The 26,175-nt window shown below is 30.7% G+C and overlaps 7 protein-coding genes across 11 annotated transcripts in view; 2 read left to right on the forward strand and 5 right to left on the reverse strand.

Annotated features, from left to right (window-relative positions):
* The window catches only part of LOC108684794 (protein DDI1 homolog 2), a 4,637-nt gene extending 1,341 nt beyond the window's left edge, over positions 1 to 3,296 (reverse strand). Inside the window, exons 1-4 of the mRNA XM_018189279.1 lie at positions 2,765 to 3,296; positions 1,311 to 1,523; positions 981 to 1,235; positions 1 to 291 (exon numbers count right to left, since the gene is read on the reverse strand). The exon at positions 1 to 291 is cut by the window's left edge and continues 1 nt beyond it. Of these exons, the coding sequence (XP_018044768.1) occupies positions 1 to 291; positions 981 to 1,235; positions 1,311 to 1,523; positions 2,765 to 3,029 (1,024 nt within the window). The 5' untranslated portion in view covers positions 3,030 to 3,296. The remainder of the gene's footprint in view (positions 292 to 980; positions 1,236 to 1,310; positions 1,524 to 2,764) is intronic.
* A 1,673-nt stretch (positions 3,297 to 4,969) lies between these two features.
* LOC108684817 (60S ribosome subunit biogenesis protein NIP7 homolog) lies at positions 4,970 to 5,982 on the forward strand. Its single transcript, XM_018189313.1, has 4 exons — positions 4,970 to 5,134; positions 5,240 to 5,465; positions 5,545 to 5,685; positions 5,802 to 5,982. Exons 1-4 carry the CDS (start codon positions 5,079 to 5,081, stop codon positions 5,919 to 5,921), a joined length of 543 nt encoding a protein of 180 aa, XP_018044802.1. The 5' UTR covers positions 4,970 to 5,078; the 3' UTR covers positions 5,922 to 5,982.
* A 1,959-nt stretch (positions 5,983 to 7,941) lies between these two features.
* Positions 7,942 to 10,087, reverse strand: LOC108684850 (cyclin G-like). Its single transcript, XM_018189380.1, has 4 exons — positions 9,788 to 10,087; positions 9,353 to 9,561; positions 9,195 to 9,265; positions 7,942 to 9,080 (listed from the first exon to the last, which is right to left on the reverse strand). The coding sequence occupies exons 1-3, from the start codon at positions 10,013 to 10,015 to the stop codon at positions 9,220 to 9,222; spliced, it is 483 nt and encodes a 160-aa protein (XP_018044869.1). The 5' UTR covers positions 10,016 to 10,087; the 3' UTR covers positions 7,942 to 9,080; positions 9,195 to 9,219.
* Positions 10,088 to 10,238: 151 nt separating this feature from the next.
* On the reverse strand, positions 10,239 to 11,278 carry LOC108684766 (cyclin G-like). The gene is made up of 3 exons (XM_018189235.1): positions 11,132 to 11,278; positions 10,504 to 10,920; positions 10,239 to 10,301 (listed from the first exon to the last, which is right to left on the reverse strand). Exons 1-3 carry the CDS (start codon positions 11,276 to 11,278, stop codon positions 10,239 to 10,241), a joined length of 627 nt encoding a protein of 208 aa, XP_018044724.1.
* Positions 11,208 to 21,001, reverse strand: LOC108684849 (exonuclease 1). Its single transcript, XM_018189379.1, has 9 exons — positions 20,813 to 21,001; positions 20,496 to 20,615; positions 20,088 to 20,349; positions 19,640 to 19,855; positions 19,204 to 19,488; positions 18,786 to 19,089; positions 17,875 to 18,569; positions 17,681 to 17,781; positions 11,208 to 11,396 (listed from the first exon to the last, which is right to left on the reverse strand). Exons 1-9 carry the CDS (start codon positions 20,971 to 20,973, stop codon positions 11,291 to 11,293), a joined length of 2,250 nt encoding a protein of 749 aa, XP_018044868.1. The 5' UTR covers positions 20,974 to 21,001; the 3' UTR covers positions 11,208 to 11,290.
* Positions 16,243 to 16,876, forward strand: LOC108684851 (cytochrome c oxidase assembly protein COX16 homolog, mitochondrial). Its single transcript, XM_018189381.1, has 3 exons — positions 16,243 to 16,399; positions 16,465 to 16,582; positions 16,762 to 16,876. Exons 1-3 carry the CDS (start codon positions 16,308 to 16,310, stop codon positions 16,831 to 16,833), a joined length of 282 nt encoding a protein of 93 aa, XP_018044870.1. The 5' UTR covers positions 16,243 to 16,307; the 3' UTR covers positions 16,834 to 16,876.
* Positions 21,002 to 22,500: 1,499 nt separating the features above from the next.
* LOC108684840 (phosphoenolpyruvate carboxykinase [GTP]-like) overlaps positions 22,501 to 26,175 on the reverse strand; it is a 5,302-nt gene continuing 1,627 nt past the window's right edge. For all 5 annotated transcript variants that reach the window (XM_018189356.1, XM_018189354.1, XM_018189353.1 and 2 more), the window contains exons 3-8: positions 25,812 to 26,072; positions 25,384 to 25,568; positions 24,841 to 25,235; positions 24,211 to 24,558; positions 23,150 to 23,416; positions 22,501 to 22,959 (exon numbers count right to left, since the gene is read on the reverse strand). In XM_018189356.1, the coding sequence (XP_018044845.1) occupies positions 22,501 to 22,959; positions 23,150 to 23,416; positions 24,211 to 24,558; positions 24,841 to 25,235; positions 25,384 to 25,568; positions 25,812 to 26,072 (1,915 nt within the window). The remainder of the gene's footprint in view (positions 22,960 to 23,149; positions 23,417 to 24,210; positions 24,559 to 24,840; positions 25,236 to 25,383; positions 25,569 to 25,811; positions 26,073 to 26,175) is intronic.

Here is a 26,175-nt window from a genome sequence, read left to right on the forward strand (position 1 = left end):
AAGTTTCAGTGCCCGTAGTTCCGATCTTCAAGACATTCTTCTTCAAGTCTATGCAACATTGATGTCTTTTAAGCATATCCAAGCCCAGCAGCATGTCCATAGGCTGTTCTTCAAGAACGCTGAAGGATGTTGTCAGATGGTCATTGCCGATCTGTATTTGTACCATGTGTATACGACCGATTATGCGTTGTACTCCAACACCTTTGGCGACTCCGGCCCACCTTGTGTCCACCAAACGCATAATATGGCATCTCTCGGCACAGGCAGCAGACATAATAGTAGTTTGTGCACCTGGTTATAAATAATATATCTTTAATGTTACTTATTCCCGTTTTCTTCAATACAGATTCACTTTGATTCTGGTTCAACTTACTCTTTTTTTTAGTTCTAAAAATTAGAAAAAGTTGAAGAGTAAATAGAACCGAGATTAAAGTTAATATACATTGATAAAAATGAGCATTAGAGTCAATTTTGCATTTTTTATCCATTTTTTATCCAATGCTTTTATTGTACAAATGTTTCTAGAGATGATCGAAATATATTGTAATATATTTATATTAAGAACAACAATTTTTTTTCCTGTTTTCACGAACAGAGGTCATACGTTCTAAAATTAAATTGTTTTTCTGCATACCATGCAGAACGATCATTCGAGATATATATGTTTAAAAATAGACATTTACTCAGTCTTCCTTTCTTTCCCTCGAGTATAAAACAAAGCTACGTAAAAATAATCTCAAGTATAATTCAAACTAGACTAAAGAAAAGATTGAAGAAAATTTTAAGTGAAACTTAACTAATCAGAAGAAAGAAAATTAATCTCAAATTTAATAAATTTTGTTTTGATTGGTAAATTCCAATTCAATCTCAATCTCAACTTCTAGTCTGATCACGAATTTATGTATTTGCATTTATTAAAATGCATGTAGAAAATCGCATTTTTACTTGCTACTGACATAGTACTTGAGTCAGCGCTATACCTGAATCAATAAAGGCTTTAACTGGAAATCCATTGACTTTACAATTGATATATAACATAACAACGGTGCCAAAGGTTTCTGGATTGTACTCCATTGCAGCCTCCATATTTGCTTCGATATTTTTCTGTCTAATTTCTTCAGCAATTAGTCGCTGTGCTTCGGTGTCAAAGGGATCAGCATTCATCATTCTCAGCCGTTGTGCTTGTCGTTCTTCTCTAGCGGTTATCTGCTCTCTGAGTACAGTTGAAAATCTATCTATAACACACGAATATTTAGACCAGAAATAATATTAAAAATTATTAAACTGTCATATTCGAAACTGTTACTTACCAAGATTTCCTGACAGTAGCGCGTCGGCTAATCTGGGATTATTTTGTTTTAATAATGCCAGCTGATCTGGATTAGCCAGGAACATGTTTTTTATCATAGCTGGATCGTCCTCACTGCGGGGATTTTGTATTCTGTTGTTTGCGATCGGCGATGGACGCTGATTATTGCTGGTCCCAGGAACTCTGATAGAACTGAAGTCCAGTAATGGAATGGCTAGAGCGATGTTTCTTCAAATTTAGTATGTTCATTTTTTAAATAAGATATATGTTGCTGAGTACAGCGCAAAGGAGATGATAAATTAAATTTGTCAAATTTGATGTTTTGGAGTATTAAATTTGATATACTTTATATATATATAAAAAAAAAATATATATATATACATACATATCAAACATTGAGATTGATGGATATGTATAACTAAACAGAAAGCAAAGATCAAGGTTTAAAGCCTATCTAAATTCTCTATCAACAAGATAAAAAGTGCTATTACAATCAGACACAGTACATAAAAATCAATAATAGGCTAATTTGTTTTTAATTAAACACTTTTTATATCATTTATTTTTTATTTTCTCCCACATAAAAAAGAAAAAAAGATAAATCACATAACAAAGTTCAACTGGGGGAAAAAAACAAATCTAATAACAAACATTCTTTGAGCTATACATAAAGTAAAATTTTTGCTTTATCGACACATAATTAGTTTATAGTTCATTCTTATTTTAAAATTATCTATCTTAAGATGCTAATACAGCTCTTTGACTGGTATTCATAATTCGCTCTTATTTTAAGATTCTTAAATAATGCATTAAAATGCTAATGCAGCTCTCTTGATTGTTCATTACATCTTAAGACTATAATTAAGATAGATTTTAAATATAAGAATCAATTATGAATACTGATCTCTAATGGATTAACATCTTAAGACTAGATAGTGTTTAAGATAGTCTTATTATTCTATAAGTCAGTAGTCGGAAGTCCTAAGTGGTTCTAAGTCTTAAGCTGGTACTCATAGTCGGTTTTTATTTTAAGATTATCTTAAGTAATGTCTTAAGATGCTAAGACAGTTCTCTGGTCTGGTTGGTCATAATATCTTAAGACTGTACTTAAAATGATCTTGAATATAAGACTATGAATACCAGTCTACAACCCTACTAGATTCACAACTTTACTTTAAGAAATAATAAGCTGTAAAGCCTTAAGAAATTGACCAATCATAGTTGAATATGAGAAAAATAATTGACTATGATTGGTCAATTTCTTACAGCTTTATAGCTTAAGGGTCTCTTAAAATAAGGTTGCAGATCTAGACTTAATTGGTGAAGTTGGCCAATAGCCAACTTGTAGGACTAAGGTGAAGATTGTTTAAGACTTTCAATTATCAACTACAGACTCACTTGTAGAACTTCCATTAAATATAAAAATCAATAAATGGACTATTCGTAGGTACCTACCTCTGTTGAAGGGCTGCAAGTTCAAATCGCTGCCGCTTTGATGCATGTGCTGGAGGATGACAGCATCGCCGTCACGGATCCCATGATCGCGCAACGATTTCTTGTCGTCCATAAGTGGCAGACCGTTGAATGCAATCACAATCTCATGGGCCGGCACGCCACTTTCAATCTCGCAGAACGCTTTAAAATTCTCTAGCTCCAGCTCCTCGCTCACGTCAAGAACGAAGACGCTATCGTCGCTGAGTGTCGTCACCGTCACCTTCATCGTTCGCGCTGGACGACTTGGACTCTACAGATAAACACGAGGACGCGCGTCCGCTTCGCTCTCTCACCGTCGATGGGAAAATGCCAGGAAAGATCCACGCGACGGGTCCTCAGCCCTCGCGAGACTCGAGGAACAGGCGAAGATGTATAACGTGGCGAGACGGGAGGGGCGAGCTTATTCACGGCGAGTCCTCCGCCGTCCTCCGGATGTAAACACGAGACCAACTTAGCAAAAATATTGAATTTGGGAACACATATTTAAGAAAAAAGGAAGGGCCTCTGTCGAAATAATCGTGAAGTATGGAGTTTTAGAACGCAATTTGATAAAAATAGCCCTCTACCGGAATAATCGTAAACTACACAATTTTTGATGAGTTTGATGAATCGACATAGAATTTATTTAAGAAAAAAGTTTTTTGGCGCAATAATTGTAAATATCGTATTGTAAATACAAATTATAAATTATAAATGTTTAGATTTTTAATTATCCAAATGATATTCTAACAGTCATAATCGTAACAGAGAGAAACTTGAGAGAGCTGGGGGTCGATCTTGTTGTGTATCTGAAATGAAATGAAGTGAAAATTACAAAGTTAAAACAAGTTAATTTAATGAATTTTTTGTCTTATAATATTTTATAAAATTACGAAGTTGTTTCTCTATGCAAATTTTCAGCCCGTGTTTTTATCAAACATAATTACTAGTGTAACTCTTTTATTTTAGAATAAGACGTAAATGATTAGAATCATTTTATTCTAAAATAAAAAAGTTATTTAGCATTATTTTAAGTACAACACTTCTAACTTATTTCTTATTTAATATTTTAAATAAGTTTTCCCGAATCTATATTATATTTTTTATTTTAAATAAATTATATCAATTGTTTTACCGAGTCATGATGATTATACATAAGTTTAAAGAATTTTTGAAATACAGAATAATTTGCAGTAACAGTTAAAGCTAAATCCTTATAGTTCAACAACTTTTATTTCACATCATGTGTATGAAGATGCAAAGTTAAAATGTTTTTGTTTAAGAACCCATTAAAGTTCCTCCTATGAATAGTCGGCACGCTTCTGTTCTGAAGATTTAGTACAGAAACGAACCACATTTATGATTTCGACGATACAAGCTGCGTTCGATAATGCAAATCTGAGGAGTGCTCTTATATTATAGCATATGTCACGTGCACTATAGAAAAAGAGCACTCCGACGTCTCAGAGAGTCGATTGAGAGGATTCTGTATCTCTCAACAAGGAAAAGGAACAAAAGGGAGCAAATTTACTAGGTGTTGACCAATGAAATAATCAGTATTCTAGTAAATTCGCTCATTTTTATAATTTTCATCTCATTTCAAGATACAGAATTGATCCCAGAGGATCAATTCTGTAGCTGGTCAGAGTCTCGCTACAAATGCTTTGAAGCATTTGATGGACCAATTAGAAAAAAAGAATTTTACAAACTAACCAATTAAAAAACACTTCAAAGCATTTGCGTTGACCGTATCCTGTATCTTGAAACGAGGTGAAAATTACAAAAGTGAGCAAATTTACTAGATGTTGACCAATGAAATTATTAGTATTCTAGTATTCGTTCACTTTTATAATTTTTATCTCGTTTTAAGATACAGAATCGATTCTCTGATTTGCATTACCGAACGCAACTACAATTTTATCGATAGTGTTAGAAAATGTACATAGTCATAGTAGTCAAATTGAAAATGGATGTATTGGCGGTAATGTACGAGCGATTTTGACGGTAGAGAAAAAAAACCGGCATGGCCTCTCTCAGGTTTCTCTCTGATCGTAACTACAAATCAACAATACAAATCGACAATCGAACGATAATCGTGAATAAGAAATTGATAGGTTGGGGACGCTGATAGGTTGAATTTTTCTGTCCAAATCGATTGAATGACTACAAATTACTGTGATGTGAGCGTTTCTCTACACGTGTTTGAGATGTGAAACGCGAATGAAGAGATATCACGTGGAGCTTTTAAAGAAAATAAATAAATGATTTATTTCATGTTCTCTTATATATTCTAAAGATGAAGCGTTTATCAGAAGAGAAAACAAAGCTTGTATTCGAGAAGCTAACTAAGTAGTAAGTAACTTCACAATTTAAATTATGCTCATTTCATAATTGTCTAATTGAATGTAGGTTCTAAATATACTAGATATATAATAATCTCAAATTTAATTATTGTAGCATTGGCACTAATGTGAAGAACTTGATTGATCGACCAGATGGTATTTACTGCTTTCGAGAGAAAAAGGACAGGGTGTATTATGTGTCTGAAAAAATTTTATCGTTAGCGAATAATGTAGAATCTGATCATCTGTTAAGTTTAGGCACTTGTTTTGGCAAATTCACAAAATCAGGAAAGTTCAGGTTACATATCACTGCGTTACATTATCTAGCACCTTATGCACAAGTGAGTATGCGTATTTATAAATATATTCAAATTTAAATAAGTATGATTGCAAATTTACAATATAAAATTCTTTATCAAGCACAAAATTTGGGTAAAACCTTCGGCGGAGCAACAGTTTCTTTATGGAAATCATATTATGAAATCAGGTCTCTCTCGTATAACAGAAGGCACTAATCAATATCAAGGTGTCGTCGTATTTTCCATGAACGATTTGCCACTGGTATATCGAATTAAATAATTCTCAATGCATCGTTGATTATGTCTTTCATTTAAATATTATTATATAAAAAGAGATAATAACACAATAATAAGTGCATTTTCCATTTAATGCCTTAGGGATTTGGCGTTGCTGCAAAAAGTACAGCTGATTGCAAACATGCAGATCCAGTAGCAGTCATTTGCTTTCACCAAGCAGATATTGGAGAGTACATTCGTTCGGAAGATACATTACTGTGACAAAGATTTACATCTGTTATTTTTCTTTTAAAGAAAACAATATAATTTATACAGCAAATTTGCTTATTTTTTTGCGTCTTATAATTTAGATATCTGTGATTCGTGTAATATCAAATATTAATACAAGTTGATAAAGTTAAAGATTGCTCATTGTACATTGTTGTATAATATATGTATGTATACTCCAATCATGGCATGAAATAGATTTTTTTGTTTGTAAAGAAAAGATTACAGTAGATTATATTTTATTTTATTTTACAAGTGAATTTTGTACATTACAAATTCGATTTTTATGATCAAATATAAAATGCAAATATATACATTCTATTTTTTACTACGTGTTCCACAAATTAAAATTTTTGAAATGTATTATATTTGCTAATTAAAAATATGTTAACAATTGTTGAAGTATATGTAATGTACAATATTGACAAGTAAAAATTTGTGCTCTTTTGATAAAATTATTTGTAATATATAACAATATACACGATACTTTAAATGATTTCTATTGATAGTGCGTGATGTGGTTTTGTTAGAAAATAAAAAAAGCTTCGTGAAATAAAATTTGCATGATGTATTGATGCCACAATGCAAGAAGAGAATGTATTTTCACAGATCATAAAATGAAAGTACGGTACGATTTATGACTAGCATAAACTGGCTAAGATTTACAAATTTATTTGAACTATCAATTGTTTTTTTTTTCTTTTTCATCAGTTATTACAAATGCAATGAATGCAAACGGTTCCCGAATGCGCAAATCATGAGCTACCGTGAACTCCGAATAACGACTTATCGTTTAATGTTTTTGGTGTGCAGCGTAAATAGACGAGAAATATAAATCGTCTAAAAAATTCAAGTTTTTGGCAAATAAAATATATAATCATATTTGCTCGTATCATGACGCATCGTTCACATGCTTTCGTTTACTTTTGAATGTTATACGATACCCACTTCTCACATTTCGATATAATAATCGCTTTTAATCCTCAATTGTCCTGGCAGAAAAATTTTTACAAAAAAATTAAGAATTTCTTATCTTGTCTCAATAAGGATAGTTTTTCTGTAAACATTTTTTTTCCGCTAGGATAATTGCAAACATAGAATACACGCAATCTATACTTTGTTATTACGCGATCAATTAAGGTTTGAGAGGCAGACAGATCGAACTTAGAATGTTTCTTCATATCTTTTCCTTGACATTCATGTTTAGAATTATCTTACGATATAAATCAGGTAATGATATAAATCACATAAAGCTAACCGATATCAGTAAAAAACATTCTATTATTACTGCAAGAGAATCTAATATAGAGATAATTTAGTACGAATAAAAAGTGATTCAAACACAATTTTTGAAAGAAAGAAGATACAATTTCTTATTTTTGGTATTTACATACAAAAATCACGTCTCTTCTATATTGCATAGCAAAATTTGTTTCCAACATTCTACGTTATCGTTAGTGAATTTTGAAATGTTGAATTTATTCTATAATTCGTACTTTTCTCGTTATTGATTATTATTTATCTGACACATACATACGTATGTATAAGTCAGAAATTCATTCGAAGTGCAACACAAATCCGTGTCATATTTTATCAATTGCTCCGTTTTCTCAATGTAAACATACTATAAAGAAAAAATTTCAAAACATAATAAAATTCAGGATTGGTTAAAAAATAATGATTTTTATATATTTTAACCGTTTAAAACATTCTTGATGTTTTTCACATATTTTAAACATGTATTTTTTATAAACTATTTAAAGCATGTATGAAGCATTAAAAAGTTTAAAACATGTTTAAAAAAAATTACAATATTCTTAAAAAAAATATTATCTTTTGCCAATCCTGACAAAATTACAAGAAACATTTTTTTTCTTTATCAAATTTAGCAACACAGGTTTTAGCAAGTTCACCTCTTATTTGTATCGGCCAACTTAGCTTTATAATCTTTTTTTCTTTTCCTTTAATAATAATTTTACGTTATGAAATTTTTAACATTCTTTCGTAGCTCTTATATTACTTTTTCTTTTATATCTTTTTGCTCGTTTTTAACACATTTTGTAAATATACAGATATACACGCTTTTACCGATATTGTTTTACTAATTAGATAATCACTATAAATGACATTGTATATCACATTAATTTTCAATATTTAAAGACGAACTTACTTTGTTTCTATTCCTCTTTTTCCTCATGCTTGTAACAGCACTTTAATTCCAGCGATCTTGGAATACAGAAAGAATAAATCTGTGTTTTCTTTATAAAATATTTGCATAAATATTCCAAAATATGTATGTATAATGCAATGAGAAAGTTAGCAGAGATTAACATATAGCGCGATAATAATGATTCACATACTGGCAAAACATACAGAACTATAAAACTAGAACTGGATATGTATAAATTCACACCGAAATATTATTTAAGATGCATTTTTACGAGCCGTTCAAATGTTTCAGCAACAAAAAAAGATCACGTACTTTTGTTACAGGACTTTACATGAAAAAAGACAAGAATCACCGAATTTGACATTTGAGTGATAGATTTGTGTGTGTGTGTATGTGTTGGATCAGCAACAAAGAATAAATTAAGTTTTATATATATATCGTGGTCAATATGATCGACACGGCGATAGCCGCTATCATTTTAGCTGCTGGACTAAGAATGACAAATTCGTGCTCTAATTGTTTTAGCAGCACGTGAAATTGTACTTTTAAATCCAGCTCAGATCGATAAGACCTTTTCGTTACTTATTGGCTGGGGTTTATAGTCGATTCTTATATTTAAGATTGTCTTCAGTACATCATGAATCAATTCGAGTCTTAAGATCGTCTTAAGATAAAAACCGATTATGAATACCGGCCATTATGTTTACTTTGCGATCTTATGACACGTTATTTATACATAATTATATCTTATATTTATATAGTGAAACGACGACTTATATCTTGCCAGTATGACATCTGAAGATCATGTAAACAAAGTATCTATGGGAAATCATTGCAATGCGTGAATCGACGTTTGTACTTTCGAGTAAAATTTTGATCTTCGTACTGGAAAAAGTGATAATCTTGTGCTTTTACTTGACGTGTACCAGACATCTAATATATCAAAAACGTGATATATTAGATGGAAATTCCAGTACCGTACTCTGAAAGAAAATAAAAAATAAACATATAACAAGATTTATTTCAAAAATGTAATAATTTGTAATAATTTATAAAGATATCTTCAACAGTAGAGAATGAACAAAAATCAATCGTACCTCCATAAAAAAAAAATGATGATGTTTAACGTCTCTTATTGCCATGGCGTCGGGCATATTTACGAGTTTTTCTACAAAAGAAAGATTCATACAATTCTATGTTCCAATAATATATGACATTTTTTAACTGCGACTCAGAGAGAAGTGGTGATAAATACCTGATCTTGCTTGGAGATGGAATCGGCGCATGTTCCGCGATGGCTGGTAGTACAGATCTGAAATTGTCGGTCGGACGTAGAACACCTGCAGTACGAGATGAAAGTTTCCAAATTAGTTTCTGTCTATGAGGTGTTTGCTCCTGGGCGTTATACTTGCTCAGTACAGTGCCCACCGTCCCGTGAGTGGAGCGAAAACTCTCCTCTGAGATCTAAAACGTATTAAAAATATGAGCTTTCAACAAATAAATTACACGAGCCAAGTTATCCTGTAATTTTCATTCTACTTTAATTTGTTCTTTGCTTTAATCTTGTTTCGAAAATTTATTTGAAGAATTTCCATTTCAATGAAAATATTTTTCCTCGTTTACAATTTCTTCTGATATTTATTTAGACTAAATAATAAATAAATAAAAAACGAAATAATGAAATATTTACATTGCATTTCTCTCGGAGCTCCACAGCAAACTGCATGAGTTCGTCTTTCAGCATCTGATAAGATGATGTAATGACGGATGTGTTATGTGAGGATGGGTCATCGGTAGACACAGTGGCATCTGCATTTGCATTCAGTCGATTAACAGCAGCATCCAAATAAGTGCAGAGTAATACCAGAGCCACTTCGGAGGGCCTGAGACTCGCACAACTACCGTCGCAAACCACCATTTCCAATCTGAGGATCAATTCAGATTCCTGAAACAGGACGAATGATGCTTGTACAGCTTCACCATAAATTCATTAATAAAAATGAATCAGGATATATGATAGTGTCCGTTAATAATATTAACGTGTGATTTAACAAATATTTCGAATTTCATTAGCGCTTCATTTTTTTATATCAAGAAGAGTGATCTCTCTTTTTTTTATTATCTATGTAGATAATAAAAAACTATGATCGTGGCATAGAGTTGCATGGCTGCTCTCTGTGCCAAAGATCCAGATTCAAATCCACCTAGAACACACATATATCAGATTTTATTTGATCGTTTCAAATCACCGAAAATATCTTTGCCATAAATTTCCTCTAATAAACCATTTGGAAAGCAAAACTAGCAAAAATCGTAAGTCTCATATAGCAGAAGAGATCACGTCTGTGATAAGAGACGATGGACTCAGAGATTATCCTATAAATAAATTAGGAGATGATAGCTTACCTTGACGATATTGACATACACGTCGCCGAGATGCATTTGCTTCGCTACCGCATGAAACATTTTGTTGAATAACTGTAGAAAAGTCAGAGCGGTAGTAGGTTCAGTGCCGGGTGCCCATTCCAATTTATTTCGTATCACCTCCGACATGCGCCTCAAGTCATCAGCTGTGCATCTGCACTGTGAGATCGAGATTAGGTGCTCGGCATCTATAGACTGCATCCGTTGGATGGCAGCAATGTAAAAGGCTGACACGCTGATGCAGGCCATATGTTTCTGCCTTGCCTTCATTTTAGTCAGGAATCGGTCTATCAGATTTATCGCAATGAAAAATACATCTGAAGACAAATCATACATCACTTTTAGGCATCTTAGTACATGAGCAGATCTATCTCGAGCACCAATCGTTATCTCATCGTCCTGGACAAATAGAAATTGTTCGGTAATTATATAAACAAATCATGCTATCATTAATCTTTATTAATCTATAATATATGTTAAATCTTAAAACTTTGAAGATACTATACTAAAATCTTGCTTAAAATATAGAAGATAAAGCTCATAGTCGATAGTTTCATTGATGCTGCTTATAAAATTTTACCCGTTTCTTCTGCACAACATGGATTCTTACCTGTGTTGTTATAGGTAATTGACGGAGGTCTGGTTGAAATTTGACCTCCTGGACGAGGTCTAGGATCAGGTCTTCTTGAAGTTCTTCGAGCGGAGGGATGGCATCCGGTACAGGCAAGCCCGTGTCCATTCCTGCGGTGTGCGACATCGCAACAGCTAACTACAACAATCCGACTACGACTACCCGGCAACCAGGTTTGACGGGTGTAGTGTGGCTGATGAGAAGAACCACACAACAAGAATGGCGCAGCTGGCCAGCCTTGTATCTGTAAACAGAGTAATAAGAGTATAGAGACAGAGTTCGAGATAAACTTTCGTGTCCATAATATCATTAATGAAAAAAAAATAATAAAGATGGAATATCCCAAAATTTACAAACTTTGAACAATAGTTATCTCTCGTTCGATTTAGATCAGATTTTTTCCAAATCAAAAAAAATTTTATACATCGAAAGATGGAATTACTACAGAGAAATTGTTAATACTACTACATTCTAATTATAATCAATTTTCAGCACTGTGATAAATAACATACAATAAAATTCCGTTTATTTGCACCCTATTTGTACGAAGAAGTTTATGCTCCGATAGTTATTTGGATAATAAGAGTTTGTGTTGGATTTTAGTTTTCTAAAGTCAGCTGTTATTATCAAAACTAATAAGTACTCGATTATCAACGACTGTTTTGTCCCTCGACAAGTTCGAATAAACAGAAGTATGTTAAAATTATCTTATTAATTTCCATTTGCATTTTTCAAATTTGTTATTAGAGATTGAACTCAATGCGTCGCAAGGCTTTTTCTTTTCATTGTTAAAAAATTTTTTCAGCGACATGTAATTGATATTCATCAAAGTAGATCAAGTTGACCTTATGCGGTCGGTTCACACCTTTAATGCTGAAATATTTCTGCGTCATACGCAGAACAAACGCACGATTATGCAAGGTCGATCGAATCGTTTTCTCTTTTAACACGACTGTTCATATAAACAAAATGCTACGTGCCTTTGTGCGACTCGGTTGAAAAGAGAGCGTCTCAAGGATGCAACATACTGATAAAGCACTTGGATTCTCTCTCTCTTTTCTCTCTTCTCTCTATCTTCTTTTTTTCTTCAATCACCTTCGAGGTGAGAGAGCAGATCATATTGGATATATGAAGCAACAAAGTAAGTAGAATTATTCAAAATGGATTTCCATAAAAATTATTCAATTATTCTCTAGATTTCTATTGTATTTTCTAGGAATAATTCTAATTGGAATCCATTCCGAATAGTTCCATAATAAATGTGAAAAATAATGAAGAAAAAGAAATGAATGACTATCAACATCGTGGCTAGATAGTCAGTGGCTAGTATCTTCGATAAATGAAACAATGACGTTTCGTAAACAGCCTCTTCAGATAGAGATAAAGTTATGTTTATACACTCCACCTAAACACGCCACCTTCCAAATTACTGAAATACTAAATTTCAAGTGTGCGAGAAATATAAGAGAAATCCGAGAAATCCTTATGATTATAATAATATGATTTATGATAGATATTATCAGCGTTGAAAGTTAAAGGCGAGTCACTTCCAAATTAAGCGAGTCAAGTCTGCACGATCTGACGTCACAGGGAAGATAAGTGGCATTTTCTGTCGAAAGAATTGCGTATTTTGGTCAAAGTCTTGCGTGGTTTTTGAATCAGTATCCATTATATAGGCACACATTATCCAATATTTTAAGCATATTTTTAGCATATTCTTAAAATATTAATATTATGCGCCTATAGAAATGTCGATTGACGCATCGACTCTCGATTACGAAAAATAATGAGACGTGATTATATTTTTTTTCAATGCATTCACAAGACATTAGAATAAAAGAATAAGCAAGTAAACAAGAGTGAAACGTTGAAAACAAACCTGAAATGTTGTAAGTTACCTGTCTAATACTACGATATTCATATATGACTTCACGATAAAACAAGACAAGTTAAAAGTTTTGCCAGTTAAATTAATCTCCGATTGAATTATTGGCAATTTCTATATATATAGAGTAATTTTAATTCCAGTTTAATTTACTTTCTATCCTTTATAAGAATTTAAAAAAAATAAAGACAATAGAATAGAAAACACTATATTCGTTAAAGCAATTCTTCATTCATAATATTTCTTGTGAATTTATATACAATAATTTCCAGTTTAAATATAAAAAAAAGGATAAATTAAACCGAGTTTGATCCGAGTTTAAGTTAATCTACTAAATTAAAGTTAATCTATAGTGATGAAAAAAAAGGTTAATGTCTGTTTCTATCAAGGTAGATCAACTTTAATTTTAATTTAACTTACTTTTTATTTTTTTCCAGATCTAAGAATTAGAAAAGAATAAAGATTAAGTTGAACCGAGATTAAAATTAGTCTATATTAGTAGAAATGGACATTAGACTACCTGTTTAGTTCCACACGCGGTGGAGGTTTACTTAGAAAAGACTTCTCTATCGTTCGGAGCAAACAAATCATTCGTAAAATATGTAGTAGCTTGGAGACTCGAGATTCGGATAACAGAAGAGGGGGAAAAAAGAGAAAGATAGTGTTTAAAACTCGTTTCCTTCTCTGACTAACAAAACGGTCCAGAGCTGACATGATGACGAAAGAAAGGTGCCGTATTACGTAGAATTTCGCAGCTCAGTAAAGAAATTTTTTTTTAGTATAAAATAAATATGTAATTATATATATAATATTGTTATCAAATGTTATATTAATTTAAAAAATTATTTAAAAATTAAAAAATAATTAAAAATTCGAATTTGCTAAATATTCTCGGAATGATTTAATCTCTATCAATATAATGTATGCTGTGTTATATAATTATAATATAATTTAGTAGTATTTCATCGAATAATCGAGATAAGGTATTTTTGCATCGTTACGAGGTTAAAGGTTACGTCATCGTTGTATATTCTCAGAGTTCAACGTACTCCAGACCGACGTAAATGTTTATCGATTTTTCGAATGTTACACGTATTAGAAGATGCACCTATATAATAAAATCTGTATAAATTCTGCAATGGCTAAATATTAGCAGCAAATACTGCAAATATAAGAATAAATTATTTAAAAAATTATCTATATAAAAAAAGAATTATAAAGGTATAAATAATAAATAATAAATTATTAAACTTAAATAAAAAAATAAAATCATTTATTATATGTAAATACAGTACACAGAAATATTTAAGAAAGTTTTATACGGTAATAAAGAAACGCGATTAACGTAATTAAATTTTTTAAAATTTAATAATTTCAGAAGCAAAGGATCCTTTGACATTTCCAAACATTTGAGACGATACTTAATTATAACCGACGAACTATTTTTCGAATCTATACAAATTTCTAGAAATGATAGAATTAATAAAAAATTAAATATGTTTAAATCAATTGATAAAAATAAAATAAACCAAGAATGAAATAACCGATTTCTGTTCGTTTGTGTTCGACTTATGCATTTTTATCGTTTCCTTTTCCGCCAATGTAACATTGCGAATCTAGAGGGGAGGGAGCTATAAAGGCCAAGGTCCCCCTTGAAATCTTCTTTTTTAAAAATATTTATAACGAAATGTTATATAACATTTTTAATATTTCTGAAATGTTTAATTACAATTTTGATATTTCAAAAATATTTTTAATTTAAAAAACTATAATAGATATAAAAACATAGATCTAATTATTAATTATATTAAATTAAATAATACTTTTTCATTTCATTTAGATTACATTAAATTTAAATAATACTTTTCCAATTTATAATTTAAATAATAATTTAATATTCTCTATCTTTTCATATTTGATTTAAAAAAATGCAATGCACACTAATTTAAATTCTTCAACTTTTTCTTTTATCTTTTTCTAATTCTAAGCATTAGAATATTCTTTAAATTAATTGTAAAATTAAATAAGATTTAATCTGCATTGGAAACATTATAAAACAAAGGATTAAGTCGCTTGGCTCAAATAAATTGCAAATTTTACTTCCTCGTTATTTCCTTTTTTTTTATTATTTTTTTTTAATTTTTATTAAATTGTAAGAATATCGTTTATTTTCATTGCTATTTTGTTATCACTCTGACTTCATTCAGGGCACTATAAAATTGTTCGGAATGCATACGTGCCTAAGAATAAACAAAAAAAATACTCGTAATCGAGTTCATAGTAGAAGAGTACAATGACCCACGCATCGCTTTCTTCAGAAGCAAATCAGAAGCTTAATCGATAGAACAGCAAAGGAACTTCGTTCAAAACAATCTCTCAAATTTCTTAGATCCGAGCGTCAAATGATTCCCATTAGTCCCGTTGCTATCAACAAACAGAATATCTAGATCTAAATAGAACGATCCTTCTACTTTATGATACAAAGAATCGACGTATCAACGATTGGAAACTCGATTTAAATCGGGAGTAAAAAAATAATCGAAATTCATTCTTTTCTGGCTGAATTTATCGTCTTAAAAATCCAGTCCACGCGATTAGATGAAGGAAGTAAAAAGAAACGAAAACAATCAATTGACAAATCCATCGAAATTTCGCGAAATCTTTTTTCCCCTCCATTATTCTTCGTCTCGGCAAAGTATAAACGAAATATAGTAAGATTAATGGTGAATACTCACCCGGATGCGTCCGAAACGCTTTTACGTCAGCGAATCACCCAATTTTGGCCCGCGTTTTACTTCTCAGTCCAGGAGAATAAACAGAAACAGAACCTGATACTACGACGACTGACGGTTGGTTCGTTGGTCGTATACAATAATAGCGATGGCCAGATGGCCTTCCTCTTCCATCTCCTCTCTCCCCCCCTCAAGTTCCGTAAATGCGTCGCTGATTCAGCTGATCACCATGCGCAAGCGCGCCAATCACTACTGTCGGCAAAGAAATTGGCAGCATTGACTAAAGATATCTTTTCATGCTAATACTCATTAACGGCAAAATATGTCACGTGATCGAAATTGACGCTTGCTATTCATCAATTTTCAACCACGTGATCTGTTTTGCCGCTAAAAACGAATGTCAAATGTCGACTTGAAAAGGCATCTTTAACCTAACCTAACCTAATCCTAACCTCACTATTGCGAAACATAAAGAACGAGGTTTAAATGAAAATTATGATCATTGTCGTACTTTTTGTGATGTCAAATAAAAAAAAATATGTCACGCTCTAGAATTTTGCAGTATGGTATTCCGTTTTTAATCTTTATTCTCGGTGGATCGGTTGGCCTTCGAGAATTTACGGAATTACGGTAATTAGGAGATAAAAAAGTATCACCTGTTAGACACACATTTCCTTATCAAAATAAATCTTCAGTTATAGATATAAACATACATCTCAATATAATATACACGATGAATTAGAAAAAGAGGGATTTCAAATGAAATCACCAGAAGAAATTACTTTGGAGAAAGAATATGAAAAGTTGGAGAAGGTATGTATGTTAGAATAATGGGCAAAGGTTGAAATAAATTTTACAAGATTACAGATCTGTTCTTTTTGCTAAATTTCTTGCAGTTTATTTTCTTTTTTTTAAAGAAACAATTGTGCAATAAATTTAGCTAAAAAGAACAAGCCTTATTAGATCTGTAAAATATAATTTTTTGTATTCAGCTTGATCTTGACAACTGGAAGAACATTAGAATACCACGACCATGGGAGGAACCAGAAGATACAAAAAATTGAGTATAAATAAAAACATTTTCAGTCTATGTGATTGATATATAAATAATAGAAACATGTTATCAAATTATCTTTAGCAACACTTATAATATTATTAGATAATGCTAAGAAATAGAATTTTTTATATAGTCTATTTTGGTGTAATCTTATTTAAGAAATTTATTAACAATAATTGACAAATTTTTTATATTTATAATTACATTAATATAACACTATTCACAGTTTTTCAAAAAGATTTCCAAAGTTTATGATTACAAATAATTGTACAAACATAATGTAATATATGAGAAAAGATCTTCACCTTGTAAGTCATATAGAGAGCATCCTAAAGCTTTAAATTCTTGGAATGTGATTGATAAATTAAAATATTTATTTTTATACTAATGCTTAATTATAATATTTCATCGACAGTTTATATATGTGTATATGGCAGTGAAGTAATATAGCAAGAATTTATGCTGCTCTGTAAGATTCATTTGTAGGCAAATCAAATTCGTTTTAAATGAATTACATTAATTACTTGTCTATATTAACATTCTTTTAAATGCATTTAAATGTTATTACATTTTCTTTTTCTAACTACGTTCGACTTTTAATTCTTTTGCAGAATACATTTGAGTATTTGTCAATACTTATCACACTAATAATATTAATAGCATATTCTGGTCAACAGTAAATTATGTAGGTTTAATAGATTTTTAAAATCAGTGTTTAAAAGATGACCTATGAAAAAAAATTTGATTACATAAAATCTTTCTGTAATTATATCTAATATATACAATATACGTGCAAAATTATTTTGCATAACACACAATGTCATGCCCATTGCTTGACACAATTTTTACTTTACCTTTTTTGAAATCCGTACATGTCTAATAAACTTTGTTGTCTAGAAACTGTTGGCGATTGTTTATTTTGACGTAATCCTTTCTTTTTTGTTATAACTTGTGTCTAAGAAACATTTTATAAATAATTAACTAAGTAGTAACTTTAATATTTTCTATTATTTCTAAAACATATATATATATATATCTGCGTATTTACCAGATTCGATGAATTTCGTTTCTTCAATGTATTTCTTTTATGGGGGAAACTTTGAACATTTTTTGTATTTATCCATTCGAGTGAATCATTTTGCGAATTATTCGTATTTTCGTAATTGTTTATATCAATAATGTCCATACTAGAATTTGACGATACTAAATAATTATTTGTTACATAATTTTTATCAGTTGTTATATCTGTTGATGGTACATCGTCTATCCTATCTATATTAGGATTTGATTTTTTAGAAACATTTTTATAAATATTAATTAAACAATCATTTTGATTTGATAAAAATGGATCATTAATATTTTCCAATGAATTTGTATTTTGTTCAGTATCTGTTATAGATAATTTTTTTTCTAGTTGTTTTCGAGTTACATCAGATACATTCGTATCTAAAATTGTATTATGCTTCGTACTTATCCAACTAGTTTCAATGTCTTTATTCTCTGACTCAAGTACGTTGCACTCTTTATTATCTGATTTTGAGAAATATTTACTTTCTATTATAGTATTTTCATCTATGAGAGTTCGTCTTACACGCATTAAATTTCTTCCTCTTTTTCGATAATTCCCGTTGGATAAAATACTTGGTGAAGTTGTGAGATCAGACACTCGTTTGATAAATGGATTTTTTTGTTTGAGTAAATCTGGTGATGTGTTATTTGTTAAATTTAAATAATCTTCTGATGCTTTGTTAGAATTGTCGATTAGCTTAGCATTTCGACTTGATTTATACATATCCAAAATAGTAGTATTGTGTAAATCATCCTCTGGATCGCTTTGAATGTTCGAACTATTATGCGAATTTAATGAGACATATGCATCCTTTAGAGACTTTCTTTCTTTACCAAGCTCTTTTCCATTAAGATATGACGAATTCAATACAGAGAGAGGAGAATTTTGACATTTCATTTTGTTAGTATTATCGATTAACTTAGCATCTCGACTTGATTTATACATATCCAAAATAGCAGTATTGTGTAAATCACGATCCTCTGGATCGCTTTGAATGTTCGAACTATTGTGCGAATTTAATGAGACGTATGCATTCATTAGAGACTTTCTTTCTTTATCAAGCTCTTTTCCATTAATAAATGACGAATTCAATACAGAGAGAGGAGAAGAGTTTTGACATTTTAATTTATATTTACCTGACCAAATACTAGTTTGAATCATTGTTTGTTCTATATTTCGCTTTCTTTTTCGTTCCTACAATGTGTAATTAAATTTAATGATTCTTTTTAATTTTTATTACTAGAGTACTATATTATTTCTAAAGATTATCCAATATATAGTTTTATAATAGTTAATTCAACTACTTACGATTTTATCTGGATTAAAATCATGAACTATTTTTAAAGTAGCTGGATCGCAATTACCAAGAGCTAGTTGTAAAGCAAGGTCCTCATCTAACTCTTTCCCAGCATATTGCAATTGATCTTCAGTGATATTAGCTGGAGGTGGATTCAATCGTACTTGCTTCCTTTGCAATGGACAGAATACTAATTGATGTTTGAACGTTATTTCAGCTAATATAAATGCGTCTCTGTATTCCTGTGACACGACTAGCGATTTCATGTTGAGAACCGAACCTAAACGTGTCAATGCCTTAAAAAATATTGAATTTATATTACTTAAGACAAGCATACAACTTTCTCATTCGTATATCAGATTTCTTATTGTATCCATAAAACTCTTGTTAAGTTTTTCTTATTGTTAAGCTATGGAAATGTCTATTGTTAAATTTGGCATAACTAACCCTATGTATATTTTGGTCTGTACTTTTCGTAATAAATTTTCGTGCTTTTCCCAAGCCAATACCAGGAAGAGAAGGAAGATAGTCACAACCAGACAAAATACAGATATGGCGGAACTTATCCATTTCAAATTGTTCAGGTCTTACATTCATTGCCAAATGTAATTGATCTTGTGCGATCAAAATTCCATTTCCAACAAGATCCATTTTAAAAAATATCTATAATAAAAAAGAACAAAAAACATTTTAATAAATGAAGATTATATTTGGAATGTTTATCTAATAGCTGATATCTGACTTTTAAGACTTAAGAAAATTGATGTATAGCAAAAAATTAGATACTTTCCATTTGACACAAGTAAACACAAATATTATATATTAAAGAAGTAACATAAAATAAAATTTAAAGAAAGAATTAAGCTATAAATATAAGAGAATACAATATACTAACTTTTTTACATCCAAATAGCGTTAAGTCACTATCCTCTGTGATAACAATATCAGCTATACCACTAATATTTAAATATGCCAATTGTGCATCAGCTTCATAAGGAGCTATAATACAATCAATGTTCTCATTCTGACATTGTTTAATTAATTTTAATGCTATCGCGTGAGTGATATCTACAGCTCGTCTCAATAAATTTGTTCCTTCTGTAACTTGACCCATTTGTATCAATTCGATTGCTTTACGACGATTTAGTTCTCTGGTTCTATAAAATAATACAGTTGTACATGTTATTTATTTATCCAATTCAGAATTTACAAGCTTAAGTTTCATTGAACTTAAAGCAATTTTTGGATAAAACTTAGTTTTTTAACTTCATAATATTTGAATAATTTATTTCTTTATACATACTTTCGTCTCTTAATTTCTGTCTGCTCTTTAGCAGGCAATCGTTGACCGTCGAATACCAGAATGGGTTTTATCTTGTATCTCAAAAGCATCTTTATATATTTCATACAATACACAACGTACCTATGAATAGAAAAATTATTAAACATCCATTAATGTAAAAAAGAATAGACCTGTCCTTTTTGACTGAACTTTTGCACATTCATCTTTCTTCCTCTTCTTTCCTGCTGGAAAGAAAAGGAAAAAAGATGAATTGCAAAGATTCAGCCAAAAACACAGACTTAATATCAATGAGAATAATAAATATATTTAATGCTTACGCATCTGTCGTTTCTCCCATCATTAATTTTTCAGCACAGGAAAATGCACCTTTGTGTAACCAACAATAAGAATCAATTGCAACAGTCCCACCAGAAAACTCTTTGATATTCGTCTTTCTAGAAGACTTTTCTAGGAACGGTAGTAGCCCAGTTATACCCATATTTATATAAATTAATTTCTGTCGCAGTTTAAACAATTAAATTGTATTAAATAACAAATTCTATTAAAATACGTTCCTTACATCAAAACTACGTTACCGCCAGATTCGCTGACATTGCGCATGTCATTATAAATATGCTACCAACGTTGAAATTCTAAATTCCTTTTTTCATCCTAATGAATTTTGAAAAATTTATTTTGGTTATCTATCTTTTCGCGAAAAGGCAGCCAACCTAAATCTGAATAGTTTTTTCATAATAGAAATATTTCTATGAATTTTTCTAGGTATATGTTCTGTGATGAAACCGCGGGAAAGAATTGTATTTGTTTCTATTGAATGTTAGATTAATTTCGATTCAATTTACTTTTTCTAGTTTTTAGAATTACAAGAAAGTGAAGAGTAAATTGAACTGAGATTAAATCTACAATAGCAGAAATCGGCATAAATTATACTTATGGCTTTGATGCACTCAGATGTTGTTTTCATTATAAGTAATTATTTAGTTTTTTAGTTCTCTTTACCTCCAATTATATTTTTATATTGTGATAAAAAAAACTGAATCAATCACAGCTTGAATTCAGTTTCTGGAATATCATCGAATGATAAAAAATGATGACAACCATACTTACTCTACTTATCATCTGATCTACATGATTTTCTTTCTGATTATTTGCGGCTTTTAAGACGAAAATTTCTGATAGAAAATCAAAGATGGATATTCCAGAAAACTCGATTGAAGATGATTATAAAAGGTACATTCTTTGATATAGTTAGAATAAAGTAAGCTTTAATTTCTGTTTTATAAAAATACACATCTCTCTCATACATATGTACATATATAAAATATTTTTACATTTTACTGTATACTTTTTGCAAACTTCCATTAAATTGATTATAATATAATAGCAAAGTCAAAATATAAATTATATATTACAATATAATGTTGTCCCAAAAATTGTTATAAATTAAATAAAAATATATTAAAATATTTTATCTGTATTGAGTATCTTTCTAATACTATATATACTTATTGTCACTAAATATTTTTCAGTCAACATATATAAATTAAGAATCATTCTTCATCCACAATTATTTTAGTATTCTTTATTGAAATAAAGAAGAATAGTCTAATATCCAAAAATGTGATCAATAAATCCATACAATTAAGTAAAATGATTATTTTGCTATTTTATTTTGCTATAAACATATAAAATTTTATTTTGCAAAATAAAATTTAGTTATACAAGTTGAAAAGCAAAATTTTATTTTTATTAAAAAATATGTAATTACTTAAAATTATTTAATATATAATTACTTAAAATTATTTTGTTTAATCTTATGTACAATGTAATATACATATCAAGCAAAATTTTTTCTATTTTCAAGACTGCTATTTAAGTTGATTTTGCTATACAAATCTTGTATTAAAATCTCAATTGCACTGTTATTATAATTTAATATGGAAGTTATGAATACTTGAAAAACATAATTACAGATTTATGTATATATAATTATATAATTAGGCAATTAAAGATTATTAACATTATCAGAGAGGCGATTGAGTTCCTTTGCAATAGCTTTAGGTAAATCGTTTCCTATTTGAGCATCAAAATATTCCCTCAAATCTTCAACTTCTTTCTGCCAGAAAGTTTTCGGTAATCTAAACAATTCCGTCATGTTTACATTATCTGTGAGATTTTCTAAATTTATAGATCCTGGTTTTGGCAATAAGCCAATGGGCGAGTCCTCAGCAATATCTTCTCCATCGATCCTTCGAAGAATCCAATCGAGGACACGTGAATTTTCACCAAATCCTGGCCACAGAAACTTCCCGTTTGAATCTTTCCTGAACCAGTTTACGTGAAATATCGCTGGTAATTTGCCGTTTTTCACATCTGCCATACTCAACCAGTGGGCAAGATAGTATCCAAAATTATATCCAAAGAAGGGTCTCATGGCAAACGGATCATGCATAATTACTTTACCCTGCAAAATTATTGGATTCAGTAGCTTTAGTTTGTAACTTTCTCATACAGAGTTGTTTTTTAAATCTCTAATTCTTCTAAATGTATTTTAAGTTAATATAGAATCTATATTTATATTGAGATCTGTTACTTTCTCGTTCCTTTTGATCAAAATAATTAGATGCAGCAAAAACAAATATTCATTAATATACCTTATGTTCCGCAGCGGCTGTAGCTTCAGATCTCATTGCAGCACCGATGAAAACGCCATGTTGCCAGTTTCGAGCTTGATAAACTAGTGGTACACCCTCGGGTCTACGTCCTCCAAATAATATAGCATCGATTGGGACTCCAGCTGGATCTTCCCAACAAGGATCAATAATGGGACATTGCTTTGCTGGAGTACAGAATCTTGAATTTGGATGAGCAGCTGGTATTTTAGAATTTCTGATCCAATCATTGCCTCTCCAATCGACCACCTAATAAGGTAAAAATATTGTGTATACATGAGTTTTAATAAAAAAATATTTAATCTTATTATTCTTCTTGGAACGCAGGCTGTTTTCAAAAGCATTAAATGATAATGGACCTTGAACTTATTTGAATTTATATCACTCACGCCGGCTGTCTTATCTTATCCAGGGCAATCAAAGTCTTATTACAAATGCTTTAAAACATTTGATTGATCAAGTAGAAAAAAGAGTTTTATTAATTAAACAATCAAAGAATACTTCAAAGCATTGTAACATTAACTTCCAATTGCTGTCTAACAGCCAAATTTTTAATTTTATTGTCTAACGCATAAGTCGCATTTCATCGAATCAAATGTTCAGGCAGGCCATCAACAAGTAAACAACTCAAAATGATTGAGAAAATCCATGAGTTATTAATGGAAAACAATGATTAATCATCCGAGAACTGCAAAGTGATCTAGAAATTTCAAGATGCAGAAATGCTGCTTGACTCGTCATAAATGAAATGATGCGACGTTTGACAACAGTACAAAGTTTGAATGTTATATAGTGACTGGGTAAGATAAGGCTGCTGGCATGAATAATATAAGTTCAGATAGGTTAAAAGACAGATTCTCATTCAGAACGCCGGTTCTAAGATTCCGAGAAAAATATAAGATCAAATAGTTTTTCTCATCTAATCTCGCATATATAATATAATTTACATATCATACTTTTAAAAATATTTTGTGTGTGTGTGTGTGCGCGCACACACACACACATTTAGTTTCGCTTATAGACAGTAATCGTTCTATCGTTACCTTGATATTATCTGCAACTTCTTTTTCCATTCCTTCCCAATATACTCCTCCATCGCTAGTAGACGCTACATTAGTAAAGATGGTATTTTTGAAGATAGTTTTCATAGCATTGGGGTTCGTAGCCGAACTCGTACCGGGAGCAACTCCGAAAAATCCATTCTCCGGATTAATGGCACGTAAATTTCCTTTGTTATCGAATTTCATCCATGCGATGTCATCTCCTACGCATTCAATCTTGTAACCCGGCAAAGTAGGTTGCATCATAGCCAAGTTCGTTTTACCACAAGCGCTTGGAAAAGCGGCGGCGATATATCGTTTTTTGCCCTTAGGATTTGTGATACCTAGTATCTGAAGTAGAGAATAAACTTCACTTTATTATTGCTTTTATTTTAAAATTAAAATCGCATATTCTAGCATATATTTATAGAAGCAATTTTTAATGCTAATCTTGCCCTGAATTGCTAGCTCATATTGCTACGTTGGATTAGAAAGTCACGCAAGAAGTCATATGAATTGAATCAAATAATTAATAAAATAACAATAAATAAATAAAGCTATTTCTCATCATTAATAAAGAAAGAGAAGAAGAATAAATTATAATGAAAGAACAGAAAAAAGTAGAAAACATACGAGCATATGTTCAGCAAGCCATCCTTCTTTCCTGGCTATCGTCGAGCCAATTCGAAGCGCAAAGCACTTTTTTCCTAATAGAGAATTTCCACCGTAACCACTTCCATAAGATACAATCTCATTTTTCGCGGGCTTGTGAAGAATAATCGTCCTTTCAGGATCGCACGGCCATGAATGACTTACACTGACTTTTGAATTATGCTTTGGAACACCCACCGAGTGTAAACATTTAACAAAATCGTCATTTCCCAAAGCTTCGAGTACCTTGTCTCCCATTCTAGTCATTATTCTCATTGAACAAACTACGTAAGCCGAATCGGTAATTTCTATACCAATTTTAGAGAGTGGGGAGTTTACGGGTCCCATACTGAAAGGAATTACGTACATGGTGCGTCCTATGTCACAAAAAATCTAGTTATCGTTGCATTCATATAACAATAAATTTTTAATTATTTATACAAGTATATTTATGATTTAATATTTGTTCACATATATAGTTTATATATATAATATTTGGAAGTAAATATTCAAAATTCTGCTGACCCTTCATACAATCTGGAAAACGTTCCAAAATAGCTTTTTCCATATCATTAGGAGAGATCCAATTTCCAAGCTGTCCAATTACATCTTTACGTGGTGTAGGAATAGTATCCCTTTCCAAGTCTGTACTAATGAACGTACGTTTCTCGACGCGTGCTACATCCGCAGGATTAGTCTTTGCCAACCAGCTGTTACATAAAATGCATTTATGAAAAAAATAATTTAAGCATAATAAATTGACTTTTAATACCGAGATATATTGAGATACAATTAATATTTAATTCGTTCTGAGTACATACGAATTATTTTTATTAAATTCTTATAAATTGAAAAAAGAAATTATTTTTTGTTAAACAGTGTAAATAATGAAATAAGATTTAATTAGAGTAGATGTTTTCTGTTTATAGTTCAGGAAGAACCTGGAAACTCACCAATTTTCATATTTCGGCAAACTTTCGATAGTCCCATTTTTCTGGAGAATTTTTAACATTTGCATATATTCGATATCTGTACCATTACATATGTAAATGTCTTTAGGATTACATAGCAAAGCGCATTCCTCGATGTAATAACGAAGTTGGGATGAGATCTCTATCATACATGCGTTTAAGAGCGGTATTTTACCGATATAATCAAATCCATTTTTTAATAATGGGTCTTTTGTTGCGTAAGTTACGATAAATCTCGAGATTCTGAAAAGATATAATTGGAACATGTTATTGGAACAAAGATAATATTATAAATAAAATTGTGTTAATTTTTACTGTAAAATTATATCAAATATATATATATATA

The sequence above is a fragment of the Atta colombica genome, unplaced genomic scaffold (assembly GCF_001594045.1).
Source record: "Atta colombica isolate Treedump-2 unplaced genomic scaffold, Acol1.0 scaffold140, whole genome shotgun sequence".
Taxonomy (NCBI): Eukaryota; Metazoa; Arthropoda; class Insecta; order Hymenoptera; family Formicidae; genus Atta; species Atta colombica.